Source organism: Gadus chalcogrammus, chromosome 2, assembly GCF_026213295.1.
Source record: "Gadus chalcogrammus isolate NIFS_2021 chromosome 2, NIFS_Gcha_1.0, whole genome shotgun sequence".
Lineage (NCBI taxonomy): Eukaryota > Metazoa > Chordata > Actinopteri > Gadiformes > Gadidae > Gadus > Gadus chalcogrammus.
The window spans coordinates 10,564,289-10,580,170 of NC_079413.1; the positions used below are offsets into that span (position 1 = coordinate 10,564,289).

General features: G+C 45.1%; 3 protein-coding genes across 3 annotated transcripts; 2 read left to right on the top strand and 1 right to left on the bottom strand.

The window, feature by feature from the left end:
* Nucleotides 1-211: 211 nt before the first annotated feature.
* On the top strand, nt 212-4,209 carry klhl11 (kelch-like family member 11). The gene is made up of 2 exons (XM_056580252.1): nt 212-786; nt 1,027-4,209. Exons 1-2 carry the CDS (start codon nt 254-256, stop codon nt 2,609-2,611), a joined length of 2,118 nt encoding a protein of 705 aa, XP_056436227.1. The 5' UTR covers nt 212-253; the 3' UTR covers nt 2,612-4,209.
* Nucleotides 4,210-4,249: 40 nt separating this feature from the next.
* Nucleotides 4,250-8,207, top strand: LOC130373648 (cytosolic 5'-nucleotidase 3-like). Its single transcript, XM_056580272.1, has 9 exons — nt 4,250-4,440; nt 4,873-4,971; nt 5,055-5,124; nt 5,223-5,269; nt 5,427-5,512; nt 5,661-5,750; nt 6,266-6,428; nt 6,628-6,828; nt 7,532-8,207. The coding sequence occupies exons 1-9, from the start codon at nt 4,405-4,407 to the stop codon at nt 7,637-7,639; spliced, it is 900 nt and encodes a 299-aa protein (XP_056436247.1). The 5' UTR covers nt 4,250-4,404; the 3' UTR covers nt 7,640-8,207.
* A 636-nt stretch (nt 8,208-8,843) lies between these two features.
* On the bottom strand, nt 8,844-14,730 carry fkbp10a (FKBP prolyl isomerase 10a). Its single transcript, XM_056609115.1, has 9 exons — nt 14,643-14,730; nt 13,855-14,044; nt 13,346-13,491; nt 12,289-12,478; nt 11,721-11,866; nt 11,301-11,490; nt 9,503-9,645; nt 9,195-9,358; nt 8,844-9,032 (listed from the first exon to the last, which is right to left on the bottom strand). The coding sequence occupies exons 1-9, from the start codon at nt 14,728-14,730 to the stop codon at nt 8,844-8,846; spliced, it is 1,446 nt and encodes a 481-aa protein (XP_056465090.1).
* Between the last annotated feature and the right edge of the window lie 1,152 nt (nt 14,731-15,882).

Here is a 15,882-nt window from a genome sequence, read left to right on the forward strand (position 1 = left end):
TACGTTTCTAAACGACATCAACAACTACTGAAAGTGCCATCATAATTTATTTGAGGAATGAGCAGTGTTAGTAATCTCGCAAAATATATTTTATTGTATTAGACCTAGCTTGTCTAATTCAATTTTCTTTTTGATTTATAAATTGTAAGCTACTTTGTGTTTGCTGATTTCCTGCTTTATGTCTGCCCATTGCTACATCGAATCATCGAATGCGAACCTGACTTTATATTTGATCCATGTTTTGAGTCCACGTATGTGTGTCTGCGTATGTAGCGTTCTTTCCTACACTAGTTTACTAAAATTAAGATTTCTTTCGTCCTTCGAAAGAATGGCAGCTGCAGCTCCCAGCCCGGATGATTCTGTCCGGAATGGTAGCAGCACCAGTACACCCAGCGCCATTGCTGGAGACGGGGAAACGGAAGAGGCCGAGGATTTCACCTCCGCCTCCCACTGCTCAGAGCTGTCTCGCCGGCAGAACGAGCAGAGAAAGCAGGGGCTTTTCTGCGACGTGACGCTGGCCTTCAGCAGTGGGGCGGCCACCGGGAATGTCCAGAGCTGCGAGTATTCAGCCCACCGCTCCGTATTGGCTGCGGCAACGGACTATTTCACCCCCTTGTTGGGGGGACAATTCTCCGAATCCGTGTCTGGACGAGTTGAGATGAAAGAATGGAGCTCTGAACTTGGGCCAGATCCAGAGACGGTGGAGAGTGTCATTCAGTATATGTACACTGGTGAAATACGCGTTAGCACCTGCAATGTACATGAAGTGTTGGAGCAAGCTGACAGGTAGGTTTAAGATTCAGATTATTGTGTTAATATACTCGTTGTGAATGAACCCTTTTGATTATTTTGAGGCCAAACCTAATGTCTCCTTTAGATTTTCATTTGGTTGGCGTGCTTTACCTGATTTGTTTAGCTACCATTCTAAATGTAATCAAAGAGATGTGTCCAATCATGTTGTGTCCATGTGTCCAATGACGCTAGCATAATATGAACTGTAAAAAATGTTTTTGTCTGTTTTAATAGGTTCCTTCTAGTGCAGTTGAAGGACTTTTGTGGAGAGTTTCTGAAGAAGAAGCTGAGCCTGACCAATTGTGTGGCGGTCCACAGTCTAGCCCACATGTACACTCTTGACCAGTTAGCTTTGAGGGCCGCTGACATGATTCGCCGCAACTTCCACAAGGTCATCCAGGATGATGAGTTCTACACACTGCCCTTCCACCTGGTCCGGGACTGGCTGTCTGACGCAGAGATCACGGTGGACTCTGAGGAGGTGCTCTTCGAGGCGGTGGTCAAGTGGGTGGAGAAGAACTCTGAGGATCGGGGCCGCTACTTTGAGGAGCTGTTCCGTCTGCTGCGCCTGCCCCAGATCAAGCCCACCTACCTGACTCGGGTGGTGAAGTCGGAGCGCCTGGTGGCCGCCAACGAGGCCTGTCTCCGGCTGGTGTCGGAGGCCGTGGAGGGCCACGCCATCCACTTTGAGAACCTAAAGTCGGCCGACATGGAGCTGTGGTCCTCGCACATAGTCGCTTTCCAGCCGCGCTTCGGCCAGAACATGGACGTGATCATGGTGGTGGGCGGGGTGTCCGAGGGAGGGGACTACCTCAGTGAGTGTGTGGGCTACTTTATCTACGAGGACCGCTGGGTGAACCTGCCGCACATCCACAACCACTTGGACGGCCACGCCATCGCCGCCACCGAGTCCCATGTGTACGTGGCCGGCTCCATGGAGCCGGGCTTCGCCAAGACGGTGGAGCGCTACAACCCCAACCGTAACACCTGGGAACAGGTGAGCAACCTGACCACGCGCAAGCACTCGTTCGGCCTCACCTGCATCAAAGACATCCTCTACAGCATCGGCGGCCACGGCAACTTCAGCCCAGGCTTCAAGGACGTGAGTGTGTACGAGCCCGAGCCGGACAAGTGGCACAACCTGGAGTCCGCGCCCAAGATCCTGCGGGACGTGAAGGCGGTGAGCGTGGAGGACCGCTACGTGTACGTGACGGCGCGCACGCCCGTCGACACGGACAACGACGACGGCCTGAAGACGGTGACCACGCGCTACGACACGGAGAGCCGCCAGTGGCAGGACGTGGACTCGCTGCCGCTCATCGACAACTACTGCGTCTTCCAGATGGCTGTGGCCTCCACCAACTTCTACCACACGGCCTCCTGCTGCCCTAAGAGCTACCCGGTGCGGGACGAGGTGGCGCGGCAGAAGATCAGCGCTCGCATCTCCGACGACATCCTGGAGAGCCTGCCGCCGGAGGTCACCAGCATCGAGGGCGCCGCCATCTGCCACTTTGACGAGGACGTGTTCATCATCGGCGGCTGGAAGAACAGCGACGACGTGGACAAGCAGTACCGCAAGGAGGCCTACCGCTACTGTGCCGAGCGCAAGCGCTGGATGCTGCTGCCGCCCATGCCCCAGCCGCGCTGCCGCGCCACGGCGTGCCACGTGCGCATCCCTTACCGCTTCCTGTACGGCTGCCAGCGCTACCCCATGCCCCAGAACCTGGCGCGCCAGCGGGATCGCATGCAGCAGATGCAGCAGCTCCACCGACGCACGCTCACCCTTCGCAGGCAGCTACAGTCCCAGATTGAGTGCTGAGGGGCTTCCTTCTCCTCCCTCACCCATTCCATCCACCCCCCGGGGCAGAACCGAAACAAACCCTCCGCGGCCGGCCATATCAAGACCCATTCTACGGCCAACATCCTCACCGTCTCCCCCTCATAACATGTTGCAGTGCGGTGCCAGTGTTGCTCCTCCGTGTGGATGTGAATCCCATTAAACTCCCATCATTCCATCGGCTCTCAAGCTGTGTGGTGTGTTTAAAGACCCTGTTTGTCTGCAGGAGGACGCGCTGATTGTTTATACATGTGAATAAGAGTCTTATACAATGACCAATGGCCTCTGCCCTCGTGGGTCAGGCGTTGGCGAGCGCAGAGGTTTATCATATATGTACATACATAGTAAATACCTGTGTATATGTATATGTTTGTATGGATATTTTACATTCCTTTATTTGATTGGGTGTGCAAGAAGAGGCGTAGCATTGTCTGTGTCTGTGTTGTGTTCAAATCCTTTCGGTCCAATTTGTATATGAATGAAGTCCGATTCCATGGTGACACTGACAATCGCATTGTGTAAGTTTAACATCGGTCATAATATTGAGTAGCATCTTCTTAAGTTTCAGTTAAATTATGGTCTGTTTGAATATGTTCTGCTTAGATTCTAATGTTTTGCTGCTAGTTTAAAACAACATCAAGTCAATGGAATGAAAAAAAGGATGGTACTCTTAAAACCCTGTGGCTCTTTAAGCTTTTTTTGGACTGCTGTTGCTTACATACAAAAGAGTTTGTAAAATAATAGCTCTTAAAAAAAATAGGAAAATCTAAAACAACATTGAACAAACAAAGGTGTGAACAACAACTTGCAAATATAAGCTTTTTATTTTTTTCCTGAATAATCATACATTTTTTTATGATGTTTTATCAATCATTCCTTATTGAGCCTCTTTGCAGTCAAGTGCTTGTCCCATTCCTGAGTTGAGAAGAAAAAATCTGTGTGGGTCTATGTTCATACTTTTGCAAATGTTGCAACAGCCTGTTAAGTAGTGCACTTTTTGACATCTTATCCTATTAAATGCCCTCTAGAGGTAGGCTTCAGTCAGATGCTGTTCTCTGTGACTCGGGCCATTCTGTTTGTTTTTCCTTGAGACGAGCCGATTGTATTGTAATGTTTCCAGCCAATCAGATGGGATTTCCTTTCACCACACTTAATGAGTATTGGCACTTATCCATGTAACTGTGTTGTAAAATGTTTTAAGAAAATTTATACCAAAATATTATATTCTGTTCTACATGTATTCAGAGATGGTGAAACGCTCTTGTCCCCCTTGCCCTCCCCCGAGAAAATAGTTGTGATGATTAAAAATGCAAGACTTTAATAAAGAGGAGGCTACAACTCTTTTATGAAAAGGGATGTCTTGCTATATTGTTATCAGTATTTATTCTTTGTCCTCTCAATCCAATCGTCTTAATACAAAGGTCAGACAAGGCAGAAATGAATAATTTCCTATTTTTGGACCAATTTTTGTGGCAAAACTTAAGCTTTACATTTTTCTTTGCGTGTCATAGGTTGACATTTGGTCCTTGCATTTAATGTAAATGTTAATGTCATCACTTGCAAATAAAGTTCTTTTTACAAGTCAAATGGCAAATATTGTTAAGGTATGCATACGCACACACATGCATCGACGATGGGTCCTATCCAGGAAGCGCATGCAGCAGCGGTAAGGGGATCCGGGGAGGAGCGCTGCCTTTATACAAGTAGCCTCGCTGTAGTCGCTTTAGGTGTTTCATCAACACTTATCGTCTACCTACAAACTAATCTTGCAATTGATGCAACGTCCTGTAATAAGGATTACGTGTAAAATGGTAAGTGCATTTAGTCCGTTTAATTATGTGGTTTGCAAAAAAACTATACTTAACCTACTTTATATAATTGAAAGGGGCTAGCCTAGCTTAATATGTTCTGCACCGTAAATAAGGGTAGTTATTATACGACCACAAGATAGATTCCTAAGATGTTCCCCCAGTTTCAGTAGTGTGATACATGTGTTTACACGGGATGACATGTGCTTTGCTATGCTGTTATCGTCGAGGCAGCTGAGCTAACTCCAATATTTGAGTTTTTCGCAGTAGCAGGAACATCTTGTAATCTGAGTACAATGCAGAGCCGCGGAGACAAATTAGATGCGCAAAGATGCCAGCCAATTTCTTTTTGGTTACCAAACAGGTTTTGCGGCTTAGTCATGTGATTTTTGCGTAACACTTTACTCACAAACAGGACCTTAAATTTTGCTTTAGATTCCAGCATTAGGTAATACTTCGGTGCGCATGAGGGACCCTCAGAGAGTCGAGGAGACCCTCCGCTGCATGCAGAAATCAGGATTGAACACCCTACAGGTACAACATCTATGTTTTAATCATTCCGATTTGGGCAACATTATATTGGTCATGTTAGGTAATTTATGCATAATGGTTTGTAGGTGATTTCAGACTTCGACATGACGTTAACAAGATTTGCACACAATGGAAAGCGTTGTCCTACCTCTCACAGTAAGTCCCATTGTTTACATTTTAACGGAGACCTTTCATTTGTCGTAGTAGCTCCAACACATTTGTGATATTGACATAATTTCCTATTTTTTGGGCAGATATTTTGGAAATCAGCAAAATTATTTCTGCTGAATGCAAAGAAAAGGTACGGTGCTCATTATTTCTCAAGGAATTCAACATATTTCTACGATTCCCCTTAAAAGCTTAACTGAAACGCTACCGTGATTCAGCGTTGAAACCTTAGAAATTATTAGAAGAAGTTTGGCATTCAACTTTGTCATTGATTCTTAATTTTCCCTTAGCTAAAGGACTTGCTCGACAAATACTACCCCATAGAGATCGACTCCTCTAAGACCATAGAGGAGAAGCTCCCCCTCATGGTGGAATGGTATGTATCCGGACAAATTAGTCATTTAGAGGTGTCTCCGACTCCTGAGCCCTTGCAATACTCTTACCTCTGCTTATTGAGTCTCCATATATCTAACTTCCCAAAAATGGTGATGTTCTTTTTGTTTGTTTTTTGCCATATGCTACAGGTGGACTAGGGCGCATGCGCTCATGATGCAACAGAAGATCAGGAAAGATCAGCTGACCCTTGCTGTACAGGAGTCTGATGCCATGCTTAGGTTTTTTTAATTATTTTATTCTTATTCCCTATTGTTTGTTGTTTGGCTAATGCTGGCTTTATTGTGTATTGAAAATGTGTTTTAGTGCCTAGAAATTCCATATATATATATATATATATATATACACAGTATATTGTTATTAGGGGTCCTAAGAAAAACGTAGGAACCCTATTGCATCCGTTATTATTATTATTAGGGGTCTAATTTTTTGAAATACAACAGAAAAAGGGTTTTAGGCGAGGGCGATCTCAAGAAGAGACCCTGAAGTCGTCTCGAAACGCACGCCTTCAAACCAACCAATCTACAGCTTGCATTTTGGCCATTTATAAACACAGTGATAGTTATTAAAAATAAGACACTGTTCTGAGTCATGACATGACGTCAAATTATCTTACCTATCATCTATTTGTTAGGCCGTCATACTGAAGGACCCCGCATGGTGGCTTGGATTATTATTATTATTATTATAATAATAATTATATATGGGCTCCGTCTATGACTTGGTTGTTCCACAGGGAAGGCTACCAGGAGTTCTTCGACTGCCTCAACCAGCACAGCGTCCCCCTACTCATCTTCTCCGCAGGGCTGGGGGACGTGCTGGAAGAAGTGGTCCGTCAGGCGGGGGTCTTCCACCCAAACGTCAAGGTCATCTCTAACTACATGGACTTTGACGAGACGGTGAGCAGGGGGAAACCTTGATGAAATGGGATTTACTTAATTCATCCCATATGGGCTATTCTCAATGACGCTATTCTGTGCCTGTGTCTCTTGTCATGTCCTGCATATTCTACAATATCTTGTGGTAGGTTTCCACTTGGAGATGGAAACATCAACCTAACCTTCTCATTAAGCCGCTGGTTCTCTCTACCCTGCACAGGGGGTCATGACTGCCTTCAAAGGGGAGCTGATCCACATCTACAACAAGCGCGAGGGAGCCCTGCAGAACACGGGCCACTTCGAGGAGCTGCGCTCACGGCCAAACGTGCTGCTGCTGGGGGACTCTCTGGGGGACCTGACCATGGCCGACGGGGTGCAGGAGGTGGAGAAAGTCCTCAAGATAGGCTTCCTCAACGACAAGGTAAAGATTACATAGATTCCGAAGGTCCATCTATCGCGATTCCCCTCATTCGTCCCCCTCGATCTCCGGAGGTTTGCCCCAGATCTCCGATGTGGTCTTAATTGTCAGGTTCCTTAAGCAGCTCAACAAGGGGCTAAATCGTCTTTTGGTGATTCCTCAAAGGACATTATCAGAAATGTACTCATCATGCCGCTGTTTGGCTACATGGAACCAACATGATTGGATAGAAAATCTGAAGGTCAGGATTGGTGAGATCAGCAACAATATACATTTCACTTCAATGGTGCTGAAGTATCTCAGCTGTCACAATTCACATGGCTAATTTTTAAGGCGATTTGAATTAATGTCACTGTTGTAGTCTTCAGTAGCATTAACTTCTGACAGACGATCCACTGTGTATAGCTTGGGAGCCAGGTGAATCTGCTGGCTCACGATGTATTTGTTTTGGCATATTTGTCTGGCCCACCCTTCCATTCAGACAGATTTATAGCAGACCTGGCCTTTATGACATGACAAGACCTGGCATTTCCAGGTCTTTCTGGGAGAAACACTAATGTGTAAAAAGAAATGTGTTGCTCTAATTGGTTGTAAGTCTATCCAATTGCGTCCAGAACCATTTTGTTTTTCAGAAATTGGAGGGGGTTCTTTCCAGCTAAAGAGTTAAACAACCTTTCCATTATTTCTGTGTCCTTTCTATCCCCAGGTGGATGAGAGGCTGCCGTCCTATCTGAACTCGTATGACATCGTGCTTCTGAAGGATGAAACCATGGAAGTTCCTAATGCCATACTGGATTTCCTCGTCGCCGACTAGTTGACTTAAAAAAAAAATCACCTGCTACATTACCTCAGATGCTATGTGGAAAATGTCACAGAATACAAGTTATGCAAAGTGAATTTGTTAAAATTAGTTCTTGTTGTCAACGGTTAAGTTGACTGCCATACCTCGTCTGCAGCAATTGTTACTGTGGAGCGTAACGTGAAAGGTATTGGGCAGTCTCCGATATAAGTGCTTATATTCACCTTCCAAAGTTGTGGAGATGTTTTGTTATTTCTATGTTAGTTTTATGCATATTTCATAAGGATAAAGGGAAATAAGTTTAAGAGCAGAAATTTAAGCGGTCTTGTCATGGGAATTTATACATTCCTTCCGCAGCATATATATAATTCAATTGTACTGAAAATGTCTTTAGGTTCCCTTTTTATAACAACGATAAGCAATGTGACTACAGCAGTGTTATTAAATGGGGAATATGGCATCTGCACAGAAGTGGATCCATTTTGTCGATATTGGTGCTCTGAGAAACTGCCAAAACTTTTAATGCCATTTTATTTCAAGACCTTTTCAAACCTTTCATAAAAATAAACTGCATAGATCCAGACTTGATCTTATTCATTTGGGAAGTAATTGAATAGATACAAGAAAAATACATTGTTACTATGTTTGAACATTTGTGCTGATGCATAACTGTTTTAATAAAAGATTCATATTGTCAAAAGTATTTTAAGTATTTGCAATTAAAGTTAAGTTGAAGGTTGATTTGAATTAAATTTTTATTATAAAAACATTACAAGATATGGTTAACAAAGAACTTTTATAATAACATCTCTGGTATTGCACATAATATAGTTCTATGCACTGGCCTAAACCTGATGCCTGGCAGTGGTAATTCATGTCAGACCTCCACACATGCCTTTACATAGGCTGTTCATCTTATCTTAAGACATTTGTTACAATGGGCCCAGCCCAAATGGTTCATAACGCATTTAGGGAAGTGTTCTTGAGGAAACATATCTTTACTGAATAGATTAATATTGTTTCACATTTTGGAATTCTCTTTTTTAAGGCCACCAACTGAGAAAAAAAAAACATAAATACAGATTGCATAATAATGACCAGTGCTGTTGTATAGCTTTTCAGCTATGATGAGAAAAAAAACCGTTCTAAACCTTGCATAACCGGCAAACATTGCAGTAATATCCCCATTTCCACTCCCTATACGTCTCTCCTCGTGTCCTCACAACTCCTCGTGTCTGGCCTTGTCTGAGTCCTCCTCAGCCTTCAGCTTCAGTTCATCCAGAACAATCTTCCCGTCCTTATCGCGGTCCTGGTTGTCGAACATGTCCTTGATGATGACACTGGCGTCCATCCCCGGCCGCAGACGCCCCTTCAGCTCGCTCACCTGAATCCTGATGAAGGCGGAGAACTGGAGACGAAAGCAAGGAGCGAAATGAGCTTCAAGAAACAACTGGACCCCCTGTTTATATGAGTGGTAACATTTGACGATGAAAAGGAGCTTGAGTGAGTGTGTTGTGTTTGTTTTTTGGGGGGGGGGGGATGTATAACGTTTGAGTGGGACTACTCCTACCTCCTCCAACGGGACCTCGTGGTCTCCGTTGAGATCCATGGCGGGAAACAGCGGGTCTGGGCTGTCTCCCAGCCACACAAACATGTACCCGTCTGGCACACCCTTGCTCAGGCTCAGCAACTCCAGCTCAAAGAACAGTACCGCACTTTTAGGGACACCCGAGGCTGGGGGGGAGACAGGCGAGTTGGTTAAGTCAATTATTTATTTATTTCAAAGCGACTTGCACAAATTCAGAGACATGTCGTTAAAAAAAAAACAAGGCCAAAGCAAAGGTAAGGTAAGGACAACCACTACGATTTTGTACTGACCTCCATTTTCACCGTGACCCAAATGTGGGGGGACGATGACCTCCCTCTTCTCACCCACACACATGCCCTTCAGACCATCGTCAAGACCCAGGATCACCTTATTGGCCCCCAGAGTTGTGATGGGCGCTGAGTCATAGTGGTCCCTAGCGAAGAGAAGGGCAATGGCTCCGTTAACAACCTTCATTCCTCAGTATGAACTCGGGATGCACCGATACCAATACTCAGACCCTATGCTGAGCTTATATACTCGCACTCTTGAAACTTCTCCAATACAACCACCCAATACCGTTTTACACAACGTGACGTTGGGTGAAGATCCAGCGACCCCAAAACGTAGGTATTTTTTGCCAAAACATCGGTAATTTGTACTATATGATCTTCGACGTAGTAGCAATCAATGTCATTCTATCAATGTTACCCGAATTACTCTCAAATTTAGAGAAAAAAGGGGAACCGGCGGCGCGGTTTGTGTTGGCATGTGGAGCTCTTTCTGAGCAGGGGTTGACTGCGGTGTCCGAGCTAAAGTTCAGCTCTTTGGAAACGTATGTAAACCGCTGTGGTGCGTGTGGATGGTGAAGCTTTGTCTCAGCAGTGATTTATTTAAAGGTCCCATGGCATGCTACTTTATGGATGCTTTTATATAGCCTTTAGTGGACCCCTAATACAGTACTTGAAGACGATCAAGAAATTCAGCCATGGTGCAGAATTACAGCCACTACGAGCCAGTCCCACAATGAGCTTTCCACAGAAGTGATGTTTTTTAGAGGCGGGTCAAGGTGGAGGGTGGGGGTGTGGCCCTGAACAGCTTGCAGCCACGGTACCATACACTTGTGTTTACAGTGCAAGCATCGCAAATGGCGAGGCACACTGCTTTTGGCCGTGTTCTGTAAATATTCTGGAACACTCCGGCGGGAGTCCTGGAGCTCTATATCTAAATAATATCATATTATACATAGTTATCTATATCAAATTATATATATTCTCACGGCCAAAAGCTGTGTGCTCCTCCAGACGATATTATGAATCTCAAAGGACTGGGTCGGGTTCTCCGTCGTCTCTGGTTCTTCCACTTCCACCTCAATTTGAAGTAGACTGAACCGTGACATGGAGGAGAAAGGGATTGTTGACCGCGATTGTCTCCCGCCGGAGCCCCGCTGCCCGCTGCCGAGGCACGCGGCGGTGGTGCCTCGCGGCGGTGGTGCCTCGCGGCGGTGGTGCCTCGCGGCGGTGGTGCCTCGCGGCGGCGGGCAGCAGGGCTCCGGCGGGAGACAATCGCGGGAAACAATCCCTTTCCCCTCCATGTCGCAGTTCATGTACTTCAGAGAGTCAAAGCCAAAGTTCCTTTCCCCCAATTCCTTCTCAAGCATGGCTGAGATAACCCCAAGTATGAGTCTCGTTGTGGAAATACCAAAAAGTATCAACGTTTCTGTGGGCAGTAGCCATGGTGATAACCCCCTCCCCACTTTCCTAGAGGTGGCATTTTGTTTTTTTTACTGTAATGCTATTATTCAGTTCCCATATCTGTACTCGGTAGAGGTGAGTACTCAAATGTAAGTACATGTACTTGGTCTGAGAAAAAGTGGAATCGGTGCATCCCTAGTATGAATGGACTATCAGAAAGCTATCGCTAGCCGATGCCTTGGATATTTAGCATTATTACACCACAAATATATCACATAGGTGCAAACTGTTGAGGTGAGTAAACATTGATTGACAGGCGAGGAAGCGAGCAATGATTTACATGTATAAAACACACAGAATATGCGGTGTAGCGGTGCAAACAGCAGGGGGAGCTCACGAGGAGTAGAGTAAGGTGCCGTCCATCAGTGAGCAGTTGTAGCGGTACTGAATCATGTCGTCTCCTTCGCTGGTCATGTTGCACTCCTTGGGCTTGTGGGTCACCTTGATCTCGATGGGGTCTTTAGGGTTGTGGAAGTCAATGACATCGATGTCAAAGACAAGGACTGCCGAGCTGGGAATAAGATCCTCTAGTAAAAGAAAAAGAAAATCACAAGGAAAGCTCAGACCTTAAACATTTCACATCGACACAGATCTCTAGGGATCAATCAACATGCATAATGTATAAGGCAGTGTTTTGTTTTTTGCAGAAATAAAGAGAAATACCTCCACTAGTAGGTAATGGCATGAAAAGGTTTGGGGACCCCTGGCGTAGATAGGACCCCATTGCACTCGCCCAACAAACAGCCTGGGAACTCACCTACTCCCTGTTCTCCATAGGCCAGATGAGGTGGCACGACGACCCTTCGCCTCTCTCCGATGCACAGACCCTGCAGGGCTCGGTCCATCCCCAGGATCACGTAGCCCATGCCGATGTAGGTGTTGTACGTGCTGTTCCGCTTATAGCTACCAAGGGGGCGATAAGAGATAAATGAATGAATTTGGACAAAGAAGTGCTGGTGCTACCCCAATGTCCACTGTCATACCTGTAACAAGGAAATCGCTATCAAAGTGTCTGCTTAATGACTAAATAGTTATTATAGTTACTGGAAGTGATAGATGATGGAAAAGTAATCTGAAGGGGTGATATAGTGTAGTCTTAACGGTGTTTGCCTCCAAGCTGAAAGGTTCTTGGTTAGAACCCCAACCAAACCCAGCAGTATTCCTTAAGCCAGATGCCTAACCCCTACCTTCTCAACTTGAAATAGTAGTTTTAGCATTACCTTTCATTTGAGCCCTGCCCTCATTACCTGCTCATTAACATAATGTACCACTCTTGAGTCACCTTGGATCATCCGGTCAGGCGTAAACTGGTCTTTGCTGCATACCTTGAGTCGAAGGCGCTGCCGTCCAGGAAGGTGCCGTTGTAGTGGTAGCGGATGTAGTCGCCCTTCACCGTCTTGCGGGTGCAGTTCTTCGCTAGCCTGGTGATCACCACCTCCATGTCGTCATTAGTGTTGAACAGATCCACCAGCAGCACCTCAAACACCAGTGTGGCCTGCGGAGGGATCTTGGTCCCTGTGGAGATGGACAGGTGGTTCTGTTTTAGAGAGCCCCTATTGTGACTGTGGTGTTGAAACACTTTCTTATATCACAGTTCTGCCGAGGGAGCGTGCGATACAAAATGACACATCTTGCTTACGTCAAGGTCGATTTAAATCCCGAACAGAGATTTGGGCTTTCGTCGATAGGCCGAAGGGAGGCAAAGATATTATGTAAAGATAATGTAACTACAATATATTCCAGGAGGAGATGCGGCTGTTTTTCTTTCTGTCTGCATGAATCAGAGAAAGTGACAGATTGTGCAGACCTAGTTTCACACAGACAGGGCCGGCGCTAGGCATAGGCGACCAAGGCGATCGGCTGTGTATGTGTTGGGGGCGCCCTCTGGTGGCGCCCTTAATTAATTAATTTAACAAGCGACATAAAACATGTCAAACATGTTGCCAAAAGGAACGAACCTCGCCTAGGGCATAATTCAATGTAGAACCGGGCCTGCAAACAGATATACTGTTGTCCAACAGCTGCATTGTTTTGTAACATGGTTTATGACAACCATAACCAACAAACAATTGGTTGACAAGACCATGCATGCTCTTGAACATACTTTTTAATTCACATTGTCATACCTAAGAAATCGATTTTATCAATTCATACGTCTCTTTATAGAATTCTATAATTTTTTTGTCGACGAAAATGTTTTTTCTCTGTGTTTTTGTATAGCGATAAACTACAAAAAGAACGGTCAGGTTACAGATCAGGCTGGAAGAAGAAACCAGGAATGGATTTTTCCACATTGAATATAAACTTTAAACCACAACTAGGGACCTCAGAGGGATAATTACCCACGTGTTTGTGTATATGTGAATGTGTGTCAGTGAGTACCGTAGCCTTTCTCTCCGTAGCCCAGAAATGGCGGTACGACCACGATCCGTCTCTCCCCAACACACATGCCCAGCAGGCCCTCTTCCATGCCTTGGATCAGGTCACCCTTGCCCACGTAGGTATCGTATGTTTTGTTGCTAGAGAAACTAAAGGGGATGGGATAAAATACTATTAGCATACATAATACATTGGTGCAGCGAGAGCTGTTGCTTATCAGCGGTGAAGACCCGGGTTCAAGTACAACCAAGGTCTAAAGTCTCTCAATATCCATTTTTATTATTTATAGACAGAGAGACAGACAGACACACATTTGTACAAGAGCTGAAGCAGGGACTTCAAGGACATGGAGATGGTAGGAAACGACAGCTTATGAGACATTGGCAATTTTGATTTCTGAGCCTTATTGCCGTTGGTGTGTAAGTGCCAAATTCCACGTGTGTGTACGAAAAAAGAATCAAGCAAAATCTCTCGGCAACAGTTCGGAAGTTCCAAACCAAAAATGAACCCACCTGGTGTCCATGTACGTGCCACTCAATAGGCTGCCGTTATAATGGTAGCGCACATAGTCAGACGCCTCTACAGTGCGCTTGCATTTCTCTGGCTTGCTGATGGTGCTTATCTGGACCTTGTCGTCACTGCTCCAGATATCCAGCAGGAGGATGTCAAACACCAGCACGGCATCTGGGGGAATGACGCCACCTTCCAATGGGACAGTGGTGACGTTAGTGGGTGGTTGACACTTTAGCATGAGTCCTAGCATGAGTTTAGGTAATGAGTCCTGACAACAGTTAAAACACACTTTTTTACTGTTGCATTGTCAATATATGGTCAATACCACAGTAATAACAGTAGATAGATGTACATGTATTAAGCCTTTCAGAAATTCATCATGTGCAATACAGAAATCGTCAGACACAAAAAGACACCTTAGGTACTGACAACCACTAAGGCAACAGCACCAACAACAGACAATAGAACACACACACACACACACACACACACACCATAATTCCCCTACACACAGCATATTCCCAAAGTGCTTTACATATTATATAGCCAGGTGCAGCAGTCTCCCACAGAGGTTTCTTCATTTTTGTTCCACAGTTCGTCAAGTTGTTCAATAATGGTAGGCATGTCCCTTTATTTATAGGTCCATGGGATTATTTATGTTCGATACTAAAAATCTAGTTTTCAAAAGTTGGTTCCCCCCAATTGCCTACGCTAGCTTTAATTTGTTATCACATTAAAGCTGATAAACATATTTGTAATGAGTCGATTTAAATGTGTCAATAAATACCTGTTCCAATGCTTCCGTAGGCGAGGTGTGGCGGGATGGTTATTTTTCTGCGCTCGTTGACGCACATGCCCATGATGCCACGGTCCATCCCGGTGATCATTCGCCCCAATCCCACCTGACTGATGAAGGCATTTCCTCGGTCATGGCTGCAATGGGAAGAAATAGAAAGACCGAGTTGTTTCGTTGTCAAGTAAGTTATCGAATATTAAATCTATCAAACAAACGTTTAAGTAAATGTTTGAACACATTCGCCTAAAATAAATCATAATTAAAACTCTACGGCAATGATGTGTAGTTGGTTTGTAGGAGAAAAAATGGCGCATGCGCATACGTAATATCTATACGAGTTAGTAAAACTAGTTACACATTAATTGAAGTTGATACTTATGTGGCTACAAATCTCTAAAACACGCACGTTTGGTTACTTCCAATTTGATGGCATTTTTACGAAGAATGCCCCAAAAAAACCGAGGCCTAGGCTATATCATGTTAGCCTGTTTAATTTTACTCAGAACATCAACTATTCAGATGCAGAGTGCATGGATGAATACGAGTCAAACAATATACGCAGATATATTTTCAGATTTGCAGCAGCGTTACCTCGAGTCGAACTTCTTTCCGCCTTCGAAGAATGTACCATTAAAGTGATATCGGACAAAATCCTCTGTTCCAACTTCTCGTGGACAAACACTTGGGATATCGTAACGATCGACAACTACATCTATTAATGGGCCCGAGTCGCATTTAACCACAACCACAAAAACGCAGCACAGCAGAAACAAGGACACTACAAACTCCATTGTATATGTTGAGACAGCAGTAGCCACAGATAAGCGACTGCGTCTAAATGAAGATGGTACTGATGAACGTAGGCTTTCCTCTAATTCATAGGACGGTTCGCCAAGAGTAGGGGGAGGTGTGGCCCCGGCACCGGTGGAATTTTGTAAACGTGTAAACTTAGACTGCATGACTCTTCATGCATGCACACGCAGTGGACCTCACTGCAAACCCCCCCAGCAATGTGGACACGTAGGGAAGCGCGGAGCTCCGTTTTACTATATATTAAACATGCGCAAGTCGCATGATTCATCTTTTAACATACACAGCAACCCTCATGGGGGTTTCGCCCCATGATTATCAACTCCCTGAATCTTCCATGTTGTTTTATTTAGGCTACTTCCCAAAAGATTGCATTCCAAAAGGAGTCCCATTCCCGGCAGATGGCTTTGTTTGGAATTTG